General features: G+C 41.0%; 1 protein-coding gene across 1 annotated transcript in view; it reads left to right on the top strand.

Moving 5' to 3' along the window:
- Positions 1 to 3,074: 3,074 nt before the first annotated feature.
- Positions 3,075 to 20,138, top strand: part of LOC124290383 — a 90,089-nt gene continuing 73,025 nt past the window's right edge. The window contains exon 1 of the mRNA XM_046727088.1: positions 3,075 to 3,397. Within this exon, the coding sequence (XP_046583044.1) occupies positions 3,364 to 3,397 (34 nt within the window). The 5' untranslated portion in view covers positions 3,075 to 3,363. The remainder of the gene's footprint in view (positions 3,398 to 20,138) is intronic.

Here is a 20,138-nt window from a genome sequence, read left to right as displayed (position 1 = left end):
GTTTTAAGAAATATGTTCTGGCTGGGTCTGGTTTATAGAATGCTGTCTTAGAAAAGATTTTCGGAATATGAATCCCTTCAGAACCTCTGGTCCTTGCAAGGGCTGGGGGCTATGTATGTCAATATAAGTTTTTCCCCCTCTAAATATTGGTATAATTCAGACTCAGCTTGCTCTTACAGTTACACAGAAACACATAGTCCCTGTACCTGCTACGCTACAAAAGTGTTTCTATATAATCTTTATATTGGAGAGTGTAACTGGCAGTGACCATTTAGGCAAACAACATATTTGGCTCATGAAAATTATCTCATGAATGAAATGAATATAAGCTGTGCCATCAAATAGAAATTAAGCTTGGTAGTACTGAAACACCTTACATTGTTTGATCAAGATTTGAGGACCATCGAAGTACAGATAGACATGTTGACTTGATGGTTTGTCGTGATCCTTTATTTGTATTGGCCCAACATGTTATACCTGTCTACAGCTTGCTACAAGTGTTTCAACTATGTCTGCTATCAATAGTCCATATACAACACAAACTTCAGATAAAATTTTGTTAAGAGCTGAGTTTACACTAGTAGACAAAATATTTTGGCTTAGATGCATATTTTCCATTAATAGTTCACCTCTTGATACATGTGTCTTCAATTCGAAAATCATGTCGTGGATTATATGACAGGTTTCCAATTTTTCTTTAAGACATTATGTCTTCTACTATTTCTGTGCTACTGTTTACTTAACATGCTTAATACTGGATTTTCCAGTCCAAGGATCACATGACATTTGACACGCTAAAAACACAAAATCCCTACTATCAAATTTGTCATGTTATCTACCTGCTATCCTGTAGCTGGTAGGGCCTGTGTTGGCTTGGTAAAATCATTCTTACCTGACTGTTTAGTGAAAACATTCATTGCAATACTGATGTAGTGGCCATAAAATTTTCGAGTCCCGTGCTGGGATTCGGACAATGGACCTTCTGATCCCAAATCAGACACCTTGTCCACATGACCAAAGAGCTTAACCCTGTCGGCAAGGTGACAAGGTAAGGATGTCATCTGTGGGATGACTCCACGCCCTGCTACACTGACATGGACAGTTTTGAATCAGACATTGGTGTGTGACCAGAATAAAAGCTCCATTTTAGATGGTTACATTTTTAGTTACCAACCAGCCCTTGCTTGTTGAGGGTAAACATACAATAATTTCGGAATCAACTTGAGGTAACGGATACAAGAAAATGATAATCAAGCACTGGGGAGGTGTACATGCACAAGACAATGGTTGACTGGAGAACCGTTCAGGTGTCAGTAATCTCATACCTGGACATGAGGCCCACATGCTTGACATGCCAATCAAGTCGATAAGTTCATGAATTCTTTCTTACCTTTCAAAGTGATCGTGTCTTAGATGGGTATAGAACTTTTCTTTTGGGGAAGAAGGGGAAGAAATTATTTTAAAAGAAGTATTGCATCGTAATGTATGACAGCACACACTAGGACAGATCTGCTTAAGACCTGTTTCAGCTCTCACATATAATCAAGACCAATGTGTGTTAACGAATTAACCATATATATATCATGTATACTGACCACTTGTGTTTAACCTTCAGGTAGTGGGGTGTATGGTCTGGATTCTGGTTGTATTAGAATATTAACATTGAGCTTCAATGTCACACTCAGCTGTCATTCCTAGCAAATTTCTGTTACAATAAAAATTCTGTGATGAAATCATCAAAATTCTACAACTAAAATTACAAATTTCTCTTCGTCCTCAAGCAAAAACACAAACCCAATTAATCTTTTCATTTCAGATTTTGTATACATGTTGTGTTATTGTTGGATTCATATTTTGAATGTTTGAACTGCAATATAAATGACTTGCTACATCATGAAGTGCTTTCGATTGAAAAGATTGAAAACAATAAAAAGGTATGGACATCATACATTGCACCCATGTGGGGAATCAAACCCTTGTCTTACTGGCATGACAAGCAAATGTTTTAACCACTCTGCTACCCCATCTCAACTTTTATGGAAATATGCATGTTTGGATAAACCATATGCCCATTTATACCATGCTATTAATCTGTCATTAAACCATTTGGACAAGATTAGCTTATATTTATATATATATATGTTTATGTAAAAATTGTATATTGATCATACTGTGCTTATGTATAATCAAGGTTGATCTCTTAGCTTGACCTTTAGCCATGTTAGTTAATATAGTCCCTTCCAGGTGCAGAATCTGATAATTGTTTGATCCACTTTCACTATGAATGTTTACCTGTTGTTCCCAGCTACAGGTAAGCTTCTAATTAGGCACAAAGTGACACACAGGATTCTTCTCAGGTAACAATGCCAGGTATAGATTTATGGTATTAATATTGCTAGGGGATTATTGCTGATTTCGTCACTCTGGCGGAACTAAATCCAGGAACAAGCTTAGACTCACCAATTCAGGTCCTACACATCTTATTTGTATAAGCATGTCCTGAATGTACAAGGCTCTACATTGTTGGCATATGGTTGTGTCTGAGGAAGCTGTAGCACACTCCAGATATTGTGTTGATAACTTGATACACTCACTTGGATCACTTGGATCACTTCTTCATGAGGTCTCATTCCTGTGTTTAAACTGGAGCATAGTAAATTCACTCATGTGATTTATGTTTGGTTGGTAGTGCCTTTACCAGCATGTATAGTCAGGTGTATTCATGGGATTTATATTTGAGAACTTTGGATATTGTGCCAAGTGTTCCACTGGTTCAGAGAACAAAGCACGACAAAGACTTTTGTCATGCCATACAATTATAACTAGTGCACATGAAGAGGAGATTATTTTATTTACATCCAGAAACCACAGACCAATTTAGTCTCATTTGAGCTGAGTGAATTATAGGCCTTATCATAACTGTTGACAGCAGGAATGGTGCTGGAATTACAAAACCTCAGTGGGATAGTTCCGGGACCCATGGCTCAACTTTTGTGTAAATATTGATCTTGTGACAAATGCAGGGATTAAATACTGTATATATCAGCCGTATTATGCGCACACTGATCCTGAAAGTGCTGTGCATCTGAGTGTCCGACCCATGTTGTACTGACATACTCCACTGTATGTAATAGAAGTGTGGAGTAACCTCAGCTGAAGAAATAATTGACGTGATCACGTTCTTTGTGTCGGGAGATACACATCAGCGGTGGATCACTCAGGCGGAGATAACATAGAGTCACAGACATCCAATACCGCCCCTCGTATTTGCTCCATGGACCTGTACTGACTGTGACACTGGCCAGCTAAATGACGACTGACGGTTTGCCAGTTTGGTCGGGAGTCGTGTGTGCATTTCTCTGAATGTGGAGCTTTGGATCAAGTATGTTGCAGCCAGGTGAGTGTTGTGTTTCATTGTTTCTTTATGTCAGCTTTATCAGATGTGATTGAACTTACCTGATACCATTGTAATTGATTATTGCTGATAGTGATGTTTATTCTAACAAACTATACCACCGTGAAATACCTGTCAACACATGTGTGAAGCTGCTCTTTAACTCTCCAGTATTGTGTCGAATGTGACCAACTAGTTTGCATTGATTTGGAGATAGATATGACATTATGACATTTGAATGAGTCAGGAATCTTTCTGCAGGAATATTCTTCTACATCTGTTCTAGTTTAGAATAAAGAATATTAATGACATTTTGAATGATAATGAGTATTTATCAACCTCTGCAATGGTTATGAACCATTTTTAAAATTTAGAAAGCCTGAGTATATTTACATTTTAAGCCTTACACTTCGTTTCATATTTGTTAACAAACATGAATGTTTAATTATTGTTTACTTGAAAGATAACATGGTTAAGGGAAACAAATTTAACTTGTCAACAGCTTGCTCCGTTACTAAACAGGTGAAAGTTGTATTTTTTCTCTGTCCACATATAAACAGTATGATGACAGAGCTTCAATTTGTTCTGAATGTGTCTGGTTCAATTGATGCAATACCTTACAGATAATTTGTCAAGTGAAATGTAGCCTGACTTAGCTCAGAAATGGAGTGTCATCTGTGTGGTGATGGGCCTGAGCTGTTTATGGTCAGTATACAGCGATTTAGACCTAGACCTGCTCAGTGGCTGATATTTAGACCTAGGTTGTCAAAAAATATCAGAAAATATTCCCAAATTAGATAAATCCATTTCCCAGTTCACGCTGTTATAGTTATAACTAATGTTAGTCTCTGTAGAGGTGACATGAGGTTCACTGATAATAAGACCAATAAAGAGAAAGATGCTTAGTTCAATATATCGCATTAAATGCAGTGTTAAAAATGAACATAAAATGAACAATATAATGATTTTCCTAATCTGCCTGCCAAAGAGACTTATTTTAGATAAACGCCAGATATAGCAATGTTGAAATGATGGAAAATGATGAGAGAGAACTGTGGGAGTAGTGTTGGGCAAAGACTCACACAGACCATATTACCATACTACATATGCAAGACGTTTTTCTTGATTATCCTTTGCTTCACTTTGATCCTATTGATTCCTGTGTTTGGGAAAGTATTTTCGTGTCACAGTGCCAAGGTAATTAGATTAATCCATCATCCCTACACATCACATCTACACAGGAAGTCTCATTATGTGACATAAGAATTTCGATAAGAAAATTATGGTAATTACATATTTACAAAAATGTCATTAGCGTTGATGTTATTGAACAGCGAAAACTGCAAATTTGTGTATTGTATCTGTGCGGAATAGTTAAGTCTAACTAGAGAAAAAAATATAAAGTTAAAATTACAGTATTATTTCAGGAGGAACATGGCTGTTTGATATAGGATATTAAGGCCTACTAGTTCAACGACTTATGCCAATAGTAAACACCCTAGGTGCTCAAATACTGACAAACATGAGTGCATAATGAAAATGTTGATGCATTATTTTTGTTTTCAGTGTTCAAATTGTAGTAAACAAATTTCATGCAAACTTGAACATGTGTTTGATAACAGGTACTAGGCAGTTGTGCCCCATGTTTACTGTAAGTAAATATGTAGTTTACTCAGGAAATATGGTGAGTGAGTGAGATTAGGTTTACGCTGCACTCAGCAATATTCCAGCTATATGGTGGCGGTCTGTAAACAATCGAGTCTGGACCAGAAAATCCAGTGATCACCAGCATGAGCATCGATCCGCGCAATTGGGAACCAATGACATGTGTCATCCAAGTCAGCAAGCCTGACCACTTGATCCTGTTGACTGTAATGGGTTTCTAATGAGGATTCGTTACAGATTTGTCCAGAAGTGCTTATTGGAGTAGCGCGCTTATCAACGGATACGTTAATACTGCATTAAAACAGTATCATTTTTGTTACCAGCTTAGATCTTCAAAATATAGTTGACTGGGTGAAAAATGCACAAACGTGAGTTGGTTCGTTAATACCAAGTCCTTCCTCACTCCTGTTTCACATCAATCTATTTAACTCTTAGTGTCTGTAATGGGAAAAGGTGGCGCAGAGTTGTATCTCTTGGGTCTACCGGAAGCCTATGAATGCTATTTGAATAGTTATGTTACTATGGTTTTCACCATAGACCTGCACCACTTTAAGCATTCCTCCCCAGTCAAGCCGACATTGGTAATATAACTAGAATACAGTCAAATGAGGCATTAAACACAACTCTTCACTCACTCACTCACTCACCAGATGATGATACTGGTGATATAACTGGAACCCTGTTGAAAGCAGCATTAAGCCCAACTCACTCACTCACTCCTTCCATATCAAGCTGACACTGGTGATATAACTGGAACCCTGTCCAAAGCAGCATTAAACTTGCTCATTCAGGCTGAAATGAGGTGTGAAATAAAATGAATCGAAACTTATTTATTGATGCTATCAGTACTCATATTTCTGATGCTTGGGAAACATAGGAAGTGTTTACATGGGAGCAAAAAAGGTTTTATATTAACGTTTATGGTTGTAATGTTGCAATAAATTTTATTTTGCTGTTCAAATAGAATATGTATAGTCATGACACACAATCAAAGGTTCTCACATATCACACATATTCATGGTAACCGCGGGAGACAGATACTTTATCATATTCATACGATAGATCTTTTCCAGTGATCAGCCATGAAAAGGCATCACATAATATATTCTAAAGTGGATTTGAAATTAATTTCGCTTCAATATTGCCTATGTCAGTGGGTGTCGAGTTCCACATAACAACATTGTTTACTGAACTCCCAGGGTGTTTATTACTAGAAAAAGAACAAGTGTTTATCTGTCAAGATTTCATTTACACTCATTCCATTCAAGATACTTTCAACCCAGACAGGGCAGGTTACCTGAAAGTAATACAACCTGAACCCAAGGGCCTCCCCTGATATTCAAGTGGTACCTAGGTTCAACACACTTGTGTTCAATACACTTGAACACACACTACCTCTTTTCAGCTGTTGAAAACCACTTATAGAAAGGATATTGGTCTGTCTATTAAGTCAGTGACTGCTAAGGTAGTCCTGCCTCTCTGTCTATACAGAAATGTGGACGCTTTATAACTTGGTGTAATTTGATGCCTGATATAGACAGGTAGGTTGTATTATTGTTTCTTATTTATCCTGTCTCTAGGTGACTTCAGGTTTTCAATTGTGATGTGAAATTTAGGCTGAACACATTAGGCAGTTACTTGTAATTGATTTTATACCATTAATGGATTGTTTTCAGTTCTGTAAAATAGGATATATTTATTTGTTTATAGTGTGGTAATACAATATGACATCAGAACTAAGTGACATGAAATGCCCATGAAATCTTCTTAAGCCATTTGTGTGTTATTGAAGGACAGGCTACTAAACACTGAATGTGTTTCAAGTAACATGTGAAATGTGTTGCCATCTAATAATTTCTAATCCAGTCTTGACTCACCTGGAGGCTAAAGTACTGGCATCTGTCCTGGTACGTTACATTGGAATACAAATCCTGCAGTCATCCCTGTCTTTAGAAGCACAGCCTTCCACAGTTACATCCTATAGTACTGTCGGAAATAGAAAAAACTGTATTTTCTCATTTATCTCTACAATTTATGTAGTTGATATGTGCAAGTGTGCAATATCTCTTAAACTAAGTTCAGCCTAACTACAGTCTTAAGGGTAGGGACACAAGAAACGTAGAAAAAGGACTTTACTGAGGAGAGATTGGTGCAGAAATGAGCAATGCGAATTTTTTTCTAAGTCCAAAACAAATTATTTGGAACAGACCATGGCTGTGTGCAAATTAGTGTGCTTACGATATTTTATTATAAAGGACACTTTTAAGTGACCAATTTGAAATTAGATGTAGCTTCATTATAAATGATAGCTGGCGTAAAATAATAACTTTCATGCTGAAACTATTAAGGATGTAGCTACCATGGAGTCTCACTGTCACTATAAAAAGAAACAGATAGGAGGGTTCGTCTCAAAAGCAAAACCTGGACGGGTGTCGCAGATGATCGTTGGGGTCGGGCTTGGGGATAGAGATATCAGCTATATAAGATACGATGATCCTTTAGGGCAATTATACTGGGGAGGTACACGGCATGTCATAACAATTTACAAATAATGGTTATCAGGTATCAAACTCTTTTACATATCTCAACATAAAAGAAAGACACTTAAGCTGTTAATCAATAGATGAGGCATAGTCAACACACATGAAAAAGCACAAAATATCTTTGAGATGACCCCTTGGGCTCCTGTAGGCAGCACATGCATTTCATGCCAGGTGAGTCGACGGTCCGTCATTACATACCTGGCTGAGCCGCAATCTAATTGCCATCTATAGTCTGATCTATTGTTTTCAGCAGCTATTCATATTTTCAAGTTTTGCCCGATTTTACGAGTAAACATGCTTTTCTGGATATCCTCTTACGCATCCCACTCAATGCCAAGTTAGGCCGAAGGGGTTATTTCGACATATGCTAATTTTTCCTTATCCTGACTCATGCTCTTTTGCTTGTCTTCTTCTTCTTGCTAACATAGTGGAACACTTGTATCTCCTTATTTGAAGCTCCCTTCAAAATAAAATCACTAATTGGTACTCACCACGAGTTGCTCCCCTTTGTCTCCCCTGGCGGAAAAGGTGTCGCCACCCTCTGGCCATGTGCTCCACTCTCCCTTCTTCCAGTGAGCAGGATGTGAGGCGCCTTGTGTCTCCTTACACACATATCCTTTGATAATCTCTTAGTTTTACCTCTCATAGGTTACTATAGAGGTATAGCTAGGATCCTTTACTATTTGTATTGATTAATTATCGTATTTCTACTGTTTATTCACGTGTATTCGTGATTGTTCAGCTAGCTTTACGCTCATGAAAATCTGTACGATTTGTAGATTACGCTTTTCTGCCTCCGATCCACATGTAATATGCCCTAGTTGTTCTACTGCCCGTGTCGCGTTTAATTCCACGCTGCAGTTACTGCATTAATTTATCTCATTCTGCATTTAATAAATATCATCTTTGCGTCTTTAAGACGTGCTGCAGATAGATCACGCAAACAAGGGCAAAACATGGCAGAGAGTCCAGATATTCCTTCCAGTCAGCTGCTAGCGATCGACCCTCTCCGCCTGGTGTTCTGCTAGAGACCCCGCGGCAGAGGAACGCGGGGCGCAGTCCGGTTACCTCGAAGAAAGCGACCGGCCTCCCCAGACATCCCGCCATTGCAGACTAAGTCTAAGAGGGCCTCATCGCCGCCTCAACGCAGATTGAGGACACCCAGGGCAGCGCGCAGACTTCCAAAGGGAAATCTACGAAGACAGCAAGAACTTTCTCAGCGAGATCGTTCCAGCAGCAGAGTTGGGCCTCTACGATGATCAGCCGATAATCATCCCCACTTACGGCAGAAGAAGCGCACCGGTGTCAGCGACTGTGACTTCTGCAGAGATCTCCATGCAGCCTGATGCCTCTACACCCGACGTCAGGCGCCATTGATGTGAACCCCATCGCAGAAAAGACGCCCGGCGACTTCCGTCTCACAGATCATCCCAGAAGACATGATGCGGCAGATTATGAACATCATGGAGGACCACTACAAACTGCGCAAGCGAGGGTCCGAGAACCAGCGAAGGCTCCAACGTGACAGCACCCCAGAGGCACCCCTCCCCGTCAACGTAGCAGCCAAGACGATGTCACCTTCGCTAAGGAAGTCCCGCACCACCTTGACGGCGGACCTAGATGTACAGCTCTTCGCGAAGGCCTTCTTCGCGAAGGCGCGGAGAGATCATCACCATCTTCGATTTCATCTCTAGATATGGACTCAGACCATCAGACATCACGGAAGCCTTCGCTAAGGTCATATCATCGATCCCCGGACCGACGCGAAATGAAGCTTCGCGAAGGCATTCGCGAAAGGACATATGATTCCAGATCTTCATCGTCCTAGAAGAACATCGAGGGACTGCCGAAGAGCTTCGCGAAGCTATCAACATTCACCTCACAAGTCTCCGAAGATCATCCCATAGACGATCTCCACTCCGTTCATCACCAGGTCGATCACCCATCAGATCTCCACATAGAGCGGCGCAGTCAACTAGATCGCCACAAACCTCATCAGATATTCAGACAGCTACGCGCGAGTCCCGGAGAGCATCTACAATTTATTAATGATGATGGTTTTGAGGATGATGGAGGAATCATATTTTCTGATGCAGAGATACGGTATTGGATGGTCAATAACCTAGATCTCACATCACCATCTAAAAGTGGCAATACAGCTCAGACGTATTTGATGAAGGAAGATGATCCAGATGCAATCACTCTACCCCCGGACGACCGATTAAGTGCAGTGCCACAGAATCTAGATGCAGCTTTCCAGAAAGCTACGAAAAGTTCAGATACCACATCTACCCAACTTTCAAGCCAAGAAGTTCTCCACGCATAACATGGACTCCTTCTACAAGGCCCAGGACATCGATGAGAACTATAAGATCATCAGCGATGTAAAGAACAAGATTTACAAGATGGATGATCGCAAGTTGGCTCATATAGAAAACATGACGCAGACGTATGTTCTTTGGGTTAAATAGATCTAGGACGATCAATGAGACTCTTATTACTAGATTCCGGATTCCACGGCCGAAGATGATAGAATGATTTATTCTGCCTTACTTATGCAAAAGAAAGATCAGCAGTTTTAACGGATCATCTTACATCTGTTTCAGCAGCACTGACCTTAGCTCTCGTCGTCAAGGCCTCCTCGCCTCCCTGTAATTGGGGAGAACTTTACAGCCCCACTTTATACAGCCCGTGGTCGACAACATCCATCTTTGACGGAGAAATCGACAAGGTCGCCAAGGAAGTCTCTAAGGATTCCAGGGAAGTCCTTATGATTAGATCGATGGACACACTAGCCAGCGCCATTCGGCCAGACTTCACAAAGATACTCAGGCAGATCTAAGTTCACGGGCCTACAAAGAGCAAGAGACAGGAAGATAGCCAGCTCTAGAGGTAAAGATTCTTTCGCATTAAGCCCATATGGCAACTATAGAGGAGGATCAGGAAGAGGCAGGACACCCAGAGGTTCCCGCGAATTATAGACGCTGAAACACAGGTTCGAACGACTGGAGTCTTCCACCCCAGCCGTTCCAGTACAACCAGCTCAAGTGGGTGGACGCCTCCAACTACACTGGGAAAACTGGGGAATACTGCAAGATCCTTCGTCTCCAACATTATTCAACACGGATTTCGTGATCCCTCTACAGGACAAGCCTCCGCTGACAATCAAACCCCCAAGTTCGATTTACAAGCGCCCAACAACTACCAAAGATAAAGAGGCTGTCTCATCACTCCTATCCAAACAGGCCATAGAAGTAATAGATCAAGCAAACGTCGAACCAGGTTTCTACTCCCCAGTTTTCCTAGTTCCCAAGAAAAAACTCCACGGAGAAATACAGACTCATCTACAACATGAGCTTTTCAACAAGAACTATCTACGCAAAACCAATCGGTTTCGCATGATACATTTACCTCAGTTACGCCAGATGATTCGTCCTATGGACTACATGGGCAGCATAGATCTACAGGATGCCTACTTGCACATCCCCATTCATCCCGATTCCAGGAAATACCTACGATTTACTCTAGAAGGGCTACATTACCAGTGGAAAGTACTCCCATTCGAATATCATCAGCCCCTGGCTATTCACGCAGGATAACTAAAACCGATTATCAAATTTCTACATCGTCCAAGGGCTACGCGAGTGCGCTTTTACCTCGACGACGGGATACAAGTAGATCAAGATCCACTCGCGCCTCAAACTACAGTTAAATTACATCATAAAGCTACTAACACAACTAGGCTGGTTAGTAAACTTACGCAAGTCGGACCTAGTACCATCGCAAGACCTACAGTTCCTAGGTATTCGATTCATCACAAATCGCAACCGTATTATGGTACCAGAAGACCGCTATTCAAGATACAACAGACCATTCCACCAGCTCTACTCTCCGTTACCACTTCGCGACAATGGCAGAGCCTACTAGGTCTTCTCACATCAGCCCAAGACATGACTGTCACAGGCAGATTACAGTTACGCCCCCTACAGGTCCTCATCAACGCACATCTCAGCGATGTACAACCATTCAGTCTACCGAAACATCTCAGACCACATCTACTATGGTGGACCAAGAAATCGAATGTCTGCGAAGGGATTTGTTTAGCAGAGCAGGAATACAAAACCCATCTGTATGTAGATCGCTGTTACTCCAAGGTTGGGGAGCTTCATCTCACCAACCACACGATATCAGGGTTATGGAATCAGCAAGAATGCAAACTCCATATAAAACAGTCTAGAAATGAAAGCTGTAATCAACGCCATTCTCTACATTGGAGCACATTTCTACAAAATGCGGCTTAATGATCCATACAGACAATTCGACAGTGGCGCTTCTACATAAACAAGCAAGGCTCCAACGGAGATCGATGAACCTTTTGAACCTAAGCTTTCAACTGTTCGATTTAATACAAGATCTAAATCTACATGTCAGAGCAGTGCACATTCCCCGAGCCAGAAATATACTAGCAGACGGCTCTCTCTCGGCCTCATCTACCATCACCGACAGAGTGGATGATCAACCGGGAAATTTTTGCACAGATAATCAAGCAATTAGGAGCTACTAATAGACCTATTCGCCACGCGATTCAACAATCAGCTACCGACATTAAGTGTCACCAGTCCCAGACCCCCAAGCTTGGGCAACGGATTTAAGTCTATCATGGGAGGCCTCAATGCGTGACACGCTAAGCTTCCGCCCGCCAGCAATAATACCTCAAGTATTACAGAAAATCAGACAAACACAGAGCCTACAACTCACTTTGGTCGCGCCCTACTGGCCGGCCAGAACGTGGTTTCCCATACTAATTCAAGAAATCGGTCAACCAACACTGGAGCTACCCAAGCGCCGCAAACCTGTTAATTCATCCTCACACCAAACAAGTGCACGGAAACCCAGCAATGTTCCAACTACACGTATGGACTGTATACAAATGTGTTTAAACAAGAGGGATATTCTGCCAGGGCGGCAAAAGCAGTCACGCTTTTGCTTCACGCTACTCAACTCGTAACTTGTACCGACGGCGACAAGTGGCACAGTTTCGAAAATTATGCAACAAAGAAAGGGTTTACAGCAAGAGAGGCTTCACAACCTCAAGTGGCAGACTATTTGTGTTACCTACGCAAAACAAACATTTAAAAGGTTCAACGATATCAACATATCTTGCCGCTTTAGCTCTGTAATCACCATGAGAACGGGTGTCAAATTGACAAGATCTCCAGAGTTACTGGCCTTACTTAGCTTTCGATTGGAGGACCAAAAGCGGAAGTTCCACGCTACCCAGCTTGGGATCTGAATGTAGTGTTACAACACCTCACGAGTGAGGTCTATGAACCCTTGGAATCGACAAACTTTGAATTTCTCTCACAGAAAACATTGTTTCTGCTATCATCGCTAGCCACAGCAGCAAGAATGTCTGAAATTCACGCTCTGGATTACGAGAGGATACAGTTTGATGACAATCATAACACAGCACCTCGGATTAAGATGGGATTTCATTGCAAAGAATCAACTGCCAGGTCAACCAGACAGATTATTCCACATCCCGGGCGCTATCCTCTATTCTCGGATCACAAGATACACAAGACCTATCACTGTGTCCGTAAGAGCTTCAAAGTTTATTTACTGACTTTACCATCCAAAACAAGGAGAAGATTTCTCAAACGTTTATTCATCCCATTATCGCCACTTAATCAAACAGAAGTGTCACGGACCACAATATCTATTTGGATAAGGACTGTCATTCTCCGTGCCTACAAGGCAGCAGGCTTGGACCCACCAACAGCATCAAATCCACATGAGATCAGGGCACTGGCCTCTACCCCTCGCCCTACACGTAACTGTTCCTTGAACACGATTATGGAAGGATGCTATTGGAAATCTAACATGGTATTTGCTAATCACTACCTAAGTGACATCACTACAGAAGATGTCTCTGGCATTCACCATTTCGACCACTGGTCCTCGCCAGCAACTGACAGTCCCTCAGAGGCGTTAAAATATTAGCCCTCACAAGATTAATATGTATTTTATACATACTCATCTAGCTTATAACTCTAAGGAGTTTTAGGGCTATGTATATATGTTCAGCTTAAGTATTCTACCTTATGCATATACTTGATATAGTCAATTTCAGTGCCTCTATCAGAGTCACCTATATATATATATATATAATTTATATGTATTGTTCAATATATTCATAATGTAATTCCCTTTAATGGCTTTATATAACCTATGGTTTTCTTTATACAGGAAACATCCTAAATCTAAGGCTTCATGAAGTTCCCTGTAGGGGATATTACAGTATATCTATACAAAATCACTAATTATAAATCCAAAGTATTCTGTTACCCACCTCCGTTCCAGAGGATGCTACAGTAAAAGAGCATGAGTCAGGATAAGGAAAATATGTAATTTTTAGAGTAAAATTGATATTTTATACTTATCCTGACTCATGAGGTTAGCTCCTCCCATCCTCCCCACATAACACTTTGGATTTCCTGTAAATTCAAGTGTTGGGCTCAAGCAAATCAGGAGAGAGTGGAGCACATGGCCAGAGGGTGGCGACACCTTTCCCCGCCAGGGAGACAAAGGGGAGCAACCTCGTGGTGAGTACCAATTAGTGATTTTATTTTGAAGGAGCTTCAAATAAGGAGATACAAGTGTTCCACTATGTTCTAAGAAGAAGAAGACAAGCAAAAGAGCATGAGTCAGGATAAGTATAAAATATCAATTTTACTCTAAAAATTACATTTTGCAGTTGTGTAAATTTTAGGGATAATGAGTAAGGGGCCTAAAACAGTTTTTTCTATTTCCGACAGTACCATAGTGCATATTGTTTCTCTGTAGTCATCCCTGTCTTTAGAGGTACAGCTTCCACAGTGACATCCTAGTGCATATTGTTTCTCTGCAGTCTATTCATGTCATGATTTTAAGATGTCAGATTTGTTTTCTCTGGCATTGCTGAGACTATCAACTTGTTTAGGCCAATTATGTTCATGTTTTGTGAGGTATTGACAGTGAAATTTGTTTAATTGTTTGGTGGTTTGAAATGGATTTCATTAAAATATGTCATACCGAAATGATTGTGTCTTTACTCAGAGGTTTTAGAAACAAAGCATCTATCAATCTTATTTTGCTCCATTAAAATTAATATTTAACAAAACCAAGTCTTTTCCAATTTCCTTGCCTAATAAATCTAGAGGTATTTTCATAAATGTTTTGAATCTGTTGTTTACTTTCCAAGAGCACCTGTATGTATGATTTGTGTAACCTTGTAGTGTCGAAGGACAGCAAGGACTACATGACCACTCGAGAGGTATACTCTTGGCCAGTGATACACAGACATGGAGTTCTGATGAAAAATAAAACACTGCAATACTTGCATCAGAAAGAAAGCTAATGTCACCTTTTTTCTTTTTAAAAAGATGTTTTCCATCTTTGACTTCTGACTTAAAATCCTGTGAACTATAAATGTTAAATTACTGGCCGTAACATAATTAGCCACTAAACAGATAACACGATTAAAAACCTTAAAAACATTTACCCTGGATGTCAGGTCTAGTCTGTAATGGACTGGAATGGAATGATAATTACAAAAGAAAAGCAATTTTAAGCAGTCCTATAACGCTGTGTTCAAAGTACTGTTTCAGTTAACAGTGTTGTATGTGTCAGTAAGACCAGGTGTTGGAACATGTTTATTTTTCACTCTGTGAATTCAGGTATGTTCATCAGTTGTGTTTGTTGACACTGATTTATTGACACAGTAATCCTCACTTAACTCTCGAGGCGAGCCCATTTGTATAGGTAGATATAGGAAAGTATTGATTCCAGGTCTGGCTTAAAGCCTGAATTATTGATCCGTCACCATGATGTTTCAACACAGGTGGAAGATAAAAACTTACATATGGAAATGATATCTGGAGAACATTGGAAGAAAGTAAGAGATTATGAATTATGTATTTATCATTTGATATACCAGTCATTAGTTTATTCAAGGGTTCCTTTGTCGTGCTGTTGGGTACAGGTCAATAGGCCAGTGTGTTCTGGGATGGTATATATATTGTTTATACACAACACAGGTTGCTTTCCATAAAACACTGTGTGATAACCTCTTTATCACATCATGTCATTCCTAACAGGGTGGAAATAACCCATTGCCCGGCGCCCGAGTCAAGTGTTTTTCTGTCGGCCAAGCAAATTTGTATATCACACTGTACCGGTGTCCAGTTGCTTTTCCAATGTTAATTAGGTTGTTTTATTTTAAAAATCAACAAGAATACGTCCGTATAGTGCAAAAGTATCAGGGCAAGTGATTTTGGAGTACACTAGCAATTTTAAGTTATTTCCACCCCTGCCTAAATTCTATTGTCGGAAGGTTATTCTCATCTCGGCTCAAAAGTAATTAGACATTGCATGTTCAATTAATGATTTGTGTACACTAATATATTACATTGCATGCTCAGCCAGTTGGTCTAGCAGCAGACAGTATAGTTGCAAATAAAACCTGTTTGTATAATAGATAGTGGCTTAACTACATATTTTTCCTTATCCTGACTCATGCTTAATTGCTTGTCTTCTTCCTCTTGCGAACATAGTGGAACACTTGTATCTCCTTTATTGAAGCTCCTTCAATAAAACGTCGCGTAAAATCACTAATCACTACTCACCAAGAGTTGTCCCTCCTTCCGTTTTGGCGGGAACTGGCCACTGTTCCCCATACATGCTGCACTCCTTCTTCGCCCAGTGAGCAGGTTGTGAGAGCCCTGTGTCTCCTTACGGCACTATATCCTTTGATTATTTAGTTAGTTACCTCTATAAGTTCTTTTATAGAGGTTTAGCTAGTATCCTTCATCAATATGTTTTGATATTTATTAGTATTTACCACTGTTTATTCCGCGGTGTATTCCGTGTTTGTTCAGTAGTTTACGTTCATGAAAATCTGTTCCGGTATGTAAGTTACGTTTCTCTGCTGCTGACCCGCACCTAATATGCCCCCTAGTTGCACAGTACCATGTTCTTTCAGCTCACGCTGCAATTATTGCAAGCATTTATCAACTTGTGAATTTAATAAATATTTACTTTATGCGTCCTGAGGCGTGCTGCAGATAGGGTCGCACAGGATTGATCCAGTCATGGATAATTTAGCTGAGTCCCTCACCAGTCAACTGCTGTTGGACGACCCCTACCGTCTGGTGTTCTGCTGGAGTTTCCCTCGGAGGAGAGGCGTGGAATGAAGTCTGCCACCTCCAAGAAGAGACCTGCATCTCCAGACATCCCGTCTGCCGCAGTCCAAGACTTCGGGCGTGGTCGTCAACCACCCAGCGCAGACTTCAGCGACCCCAGGGCAGCGTCCACCACCAAGGGGAAGTCAGCGCAGACTACTAGAACTTTCGGGCTGAGATTGTTCCTGTCATAGAACAGGTCCTGTATGATGATCAGCCGATCATCATCCCAGAGGTTCAGCACAAGAAACGACCGGGTCTCAGCTACAGTGACTTCAGCGCAGATCCAATCTCAACCCGATGTATCAACGCTGACAACAGATGATGCGTCCCGTGGGCCCGTCCGACATCAACGCCCAGAAAGGGCAGCTGGTACCACCGCAGACCTTCCCAGGCGACTTTATGCAGCAGTTCTCCCAGCAGATCATGGAGATAATGGAGGAGCGTTCACGGCCTGGAAAGAGACAGCCAGCCCAGGGCCTGAGCCTTCGCCTTCGGACTCTGAAATACGTTACTGGATGGCTAATGGATTGGACTTGGCTTCACCATCTAAAGACGATAATCCGGCTCACACCTATCTTATGACAGATGACGCCAGCTCACTCTGCCCCCGATCGATCCCATCGCGAGCGGTTCCATAGAACCTGGACGCAGATCCCCAGCCGAAGCAGATACATCGCAGTACTTAGTCTCTCAACTGAACGCTACGACAAACCAAACGTCTGAAAGGGTCTACACTCTCAACATACCTAGCGGCATTGAGTTCAGTGATAACTATGAGGACGGGTGCAAAGCTAACCAAAGTACCAGAGTTACTGGCCTTGTTACGCTCTTATAAATTGGAGGACCAAAAACAGAGATTTCACGCTCCGGCATGGGACCTCAATATTGTTCTCAAACATCTCACAAGTGACGTTTACGAACCACTGGAGACGACATCCTTTGATTTCTTGACACAGAAAACGCTGTTCCTGCTAGCCCTAGCAACAGCAGCCAGGATGTCGGAAATTCATGCTCTAGATTACGAGAGAACGAGATTTGATGAAAATCAAAACACAGTGCACATGGGACTGCGATGGGATTTTATCGCTAAGAATCAACTGCCAGGTCAACCGGACAGACAATTCCACGTCCCAGCACTATCCTCCATACTCGGACCACATGATACGCTTGACTTATCCTTGTGCCCAGTGAGAGCATTGAAAGTTTATCTACATCGATCCAGAATGAGGAGGACGCAAGTTTAAACGACTTTTTCGTCCGATATCAACAGCGACACAGACGGAGGTCTCCCCGCTCTACGATATCAATCTGGATAAGAACTGTATATACTACGAGCCTACAAGGCTGCAGGACTCGATCCTCCAAGAGCCTCTAACCCTCACGAAATTAGAGCACTGGCGTCAACACTCAGCTCTACATGGGAATTGCTGCGCTTAACGCATCATGGAGGGCTGTTTCTGGAAATCGGACATGGTGTTTGCAAACCACTATTTGAGAGATATCGCCACCGAGGACGTCTCAGGCATTCACCATTTCGCCCCTCGGGTTGTCGCACAGCCGCTGACAGTTCCCCACAGAAGATGAGACGTAGTCTCGCTGTGTTATCACATGACTTATCAAGCCTACACTCAGCAGAGTTTTGCTTCAGTGTCCTTGCACGTTTCAAGACTAGCATAAGTGATAAACCCAGTACTTGTAGGCTTACTCGTACTATTGGGGTCGCTTCTCCACTTTGGAGTCGCTAAATCCACATTGAAATGTTAACAGATAGGACCAAAGTCAACTATTGTGGTCCCCCATCAAAAGGCAGCTGAAAGAACACATTTGCTTACAGCAGCAGAATTTAGCATAATTACAGTGCCATTATGAAGTTCCCGCAGAGGGGTTATTTTTGACGTAAAATTCATTAATTAAATCCTAAAGTGCTTATTCCCACCACCTTTTCCGTCAGATTCTACAAGCAATTAAGCATGAGTCAGGATAAGGAAAAATATGTAATTTTCTGAATAAAATTGATATTTTATACTTATCCTGACTCATGAGGTAAGCCCTCCAACCTCCCCCACAAGACACTTTGGATTTCCCTGCAAATTCAAGTGTCGGGCTCATATTCAGGAGAGAGTGAAGCATGGGGGAACAGTGGCGCCAGTTCCCGCCAAAACGGAAGGAGGGACAACTCTTGGTGAGTAGTGATTAGTGATTTTACAAGTGTTCCACTATGTTCGCAAGAGGAAGAAGACAAGCAATTAAACATGAGTCAGGATAAGTATAAAATATCAATTTTAATCAGAAAACTACATGTTTTTCTTCATGCCTTTCATGGCTATCCATAGGGGTAATTGCCCTTTATCAAAGGGAAGCTACTCTAGTCTGAGAAATCACATTTCTTTTCCTGGCCTTATGATGCTATGAAACGTTAGGTGTTGACTTTGCGATGAGATGAGTGGGCAATTTTGCCAAAACCTGTGACATGTCAGTGCCAGATGCTTATTTTCTCTATCTTAGACTATTGTTGAGACAATTATAACATTCATCCCAGTAATCTTTCTAGATCATTTTGAAAATATAGTTTGACATAAATCTCAATGAAAACATTTCTATTCCTTAAAGTGAGTGAGTTAGATTTTGCATCACATGTTACTGTTAGCAACACACAACCACACTCATGCCAAATAATCCAAATAAATACCAAATGGCAACTGAGTACCTATCACACATCAAAGGCTGGTGTTTATTGTAAAGTACACTGACCATAGAGCCCCTCTGTGTGTAGCAGCCTGAAGAATGGCCTGTATATTACCTGGCTGTCATGTGCTGATGTAGTGGTAGACTATATGTCACCCAGCTTCACACTGTTTGTGGTACAACATGGGCCATAAAACTACACCAAGGGCTAGATCATGGGGGACATATACTCCAACTGTAACCTTTCTCTATTGATTTTATTTCACTTGTTGACTACAAATGATTTAGGTTCGAGGTGATATTGACTTTTTGTCGAAGGTATATAGTGCAAAAATTAAACCTGAAAGTTAAGGAGTCCTTGTGATAACCCTTAATGATAACAATTATATGTTTACAGATCCCTAAATTCAAATACTTTAACTGCAGATCTCAACGTCACGGTTCCCTTATTTTAATGCTGGTGTTGTGTCTTTTGTATGGATAATGTAATGACATTAAGATTTGAATGAATAATTTATAACAGTTAGCTTTATTTACTGTACTGGTATCATATGCATGGTATGTTTGTAAAAAGTAGTTTGAGGTGAACATGTTTAACTGTGCTGTAACATAAAAAAAGCAGATATG

Source organism: Haliotis rubra, unplaced genomic scaffold (genome assembly GCF_003918875.1).
Source record: "Haliotis rubra isolate DU_JTF1 unplaced genomic scaffold, ASM391887v1 Scf463, whole genome shotgun sequence".
Lineage (NCBI taxonomy): Eukaryota > Metazoa > Mollusca > Gastropoda > Lepetellida > Haliotidae > Haliotis > Haliotis rubra.
This window is presented reverse-complemented; position numbering and strand designations above follow the sequence as displayed.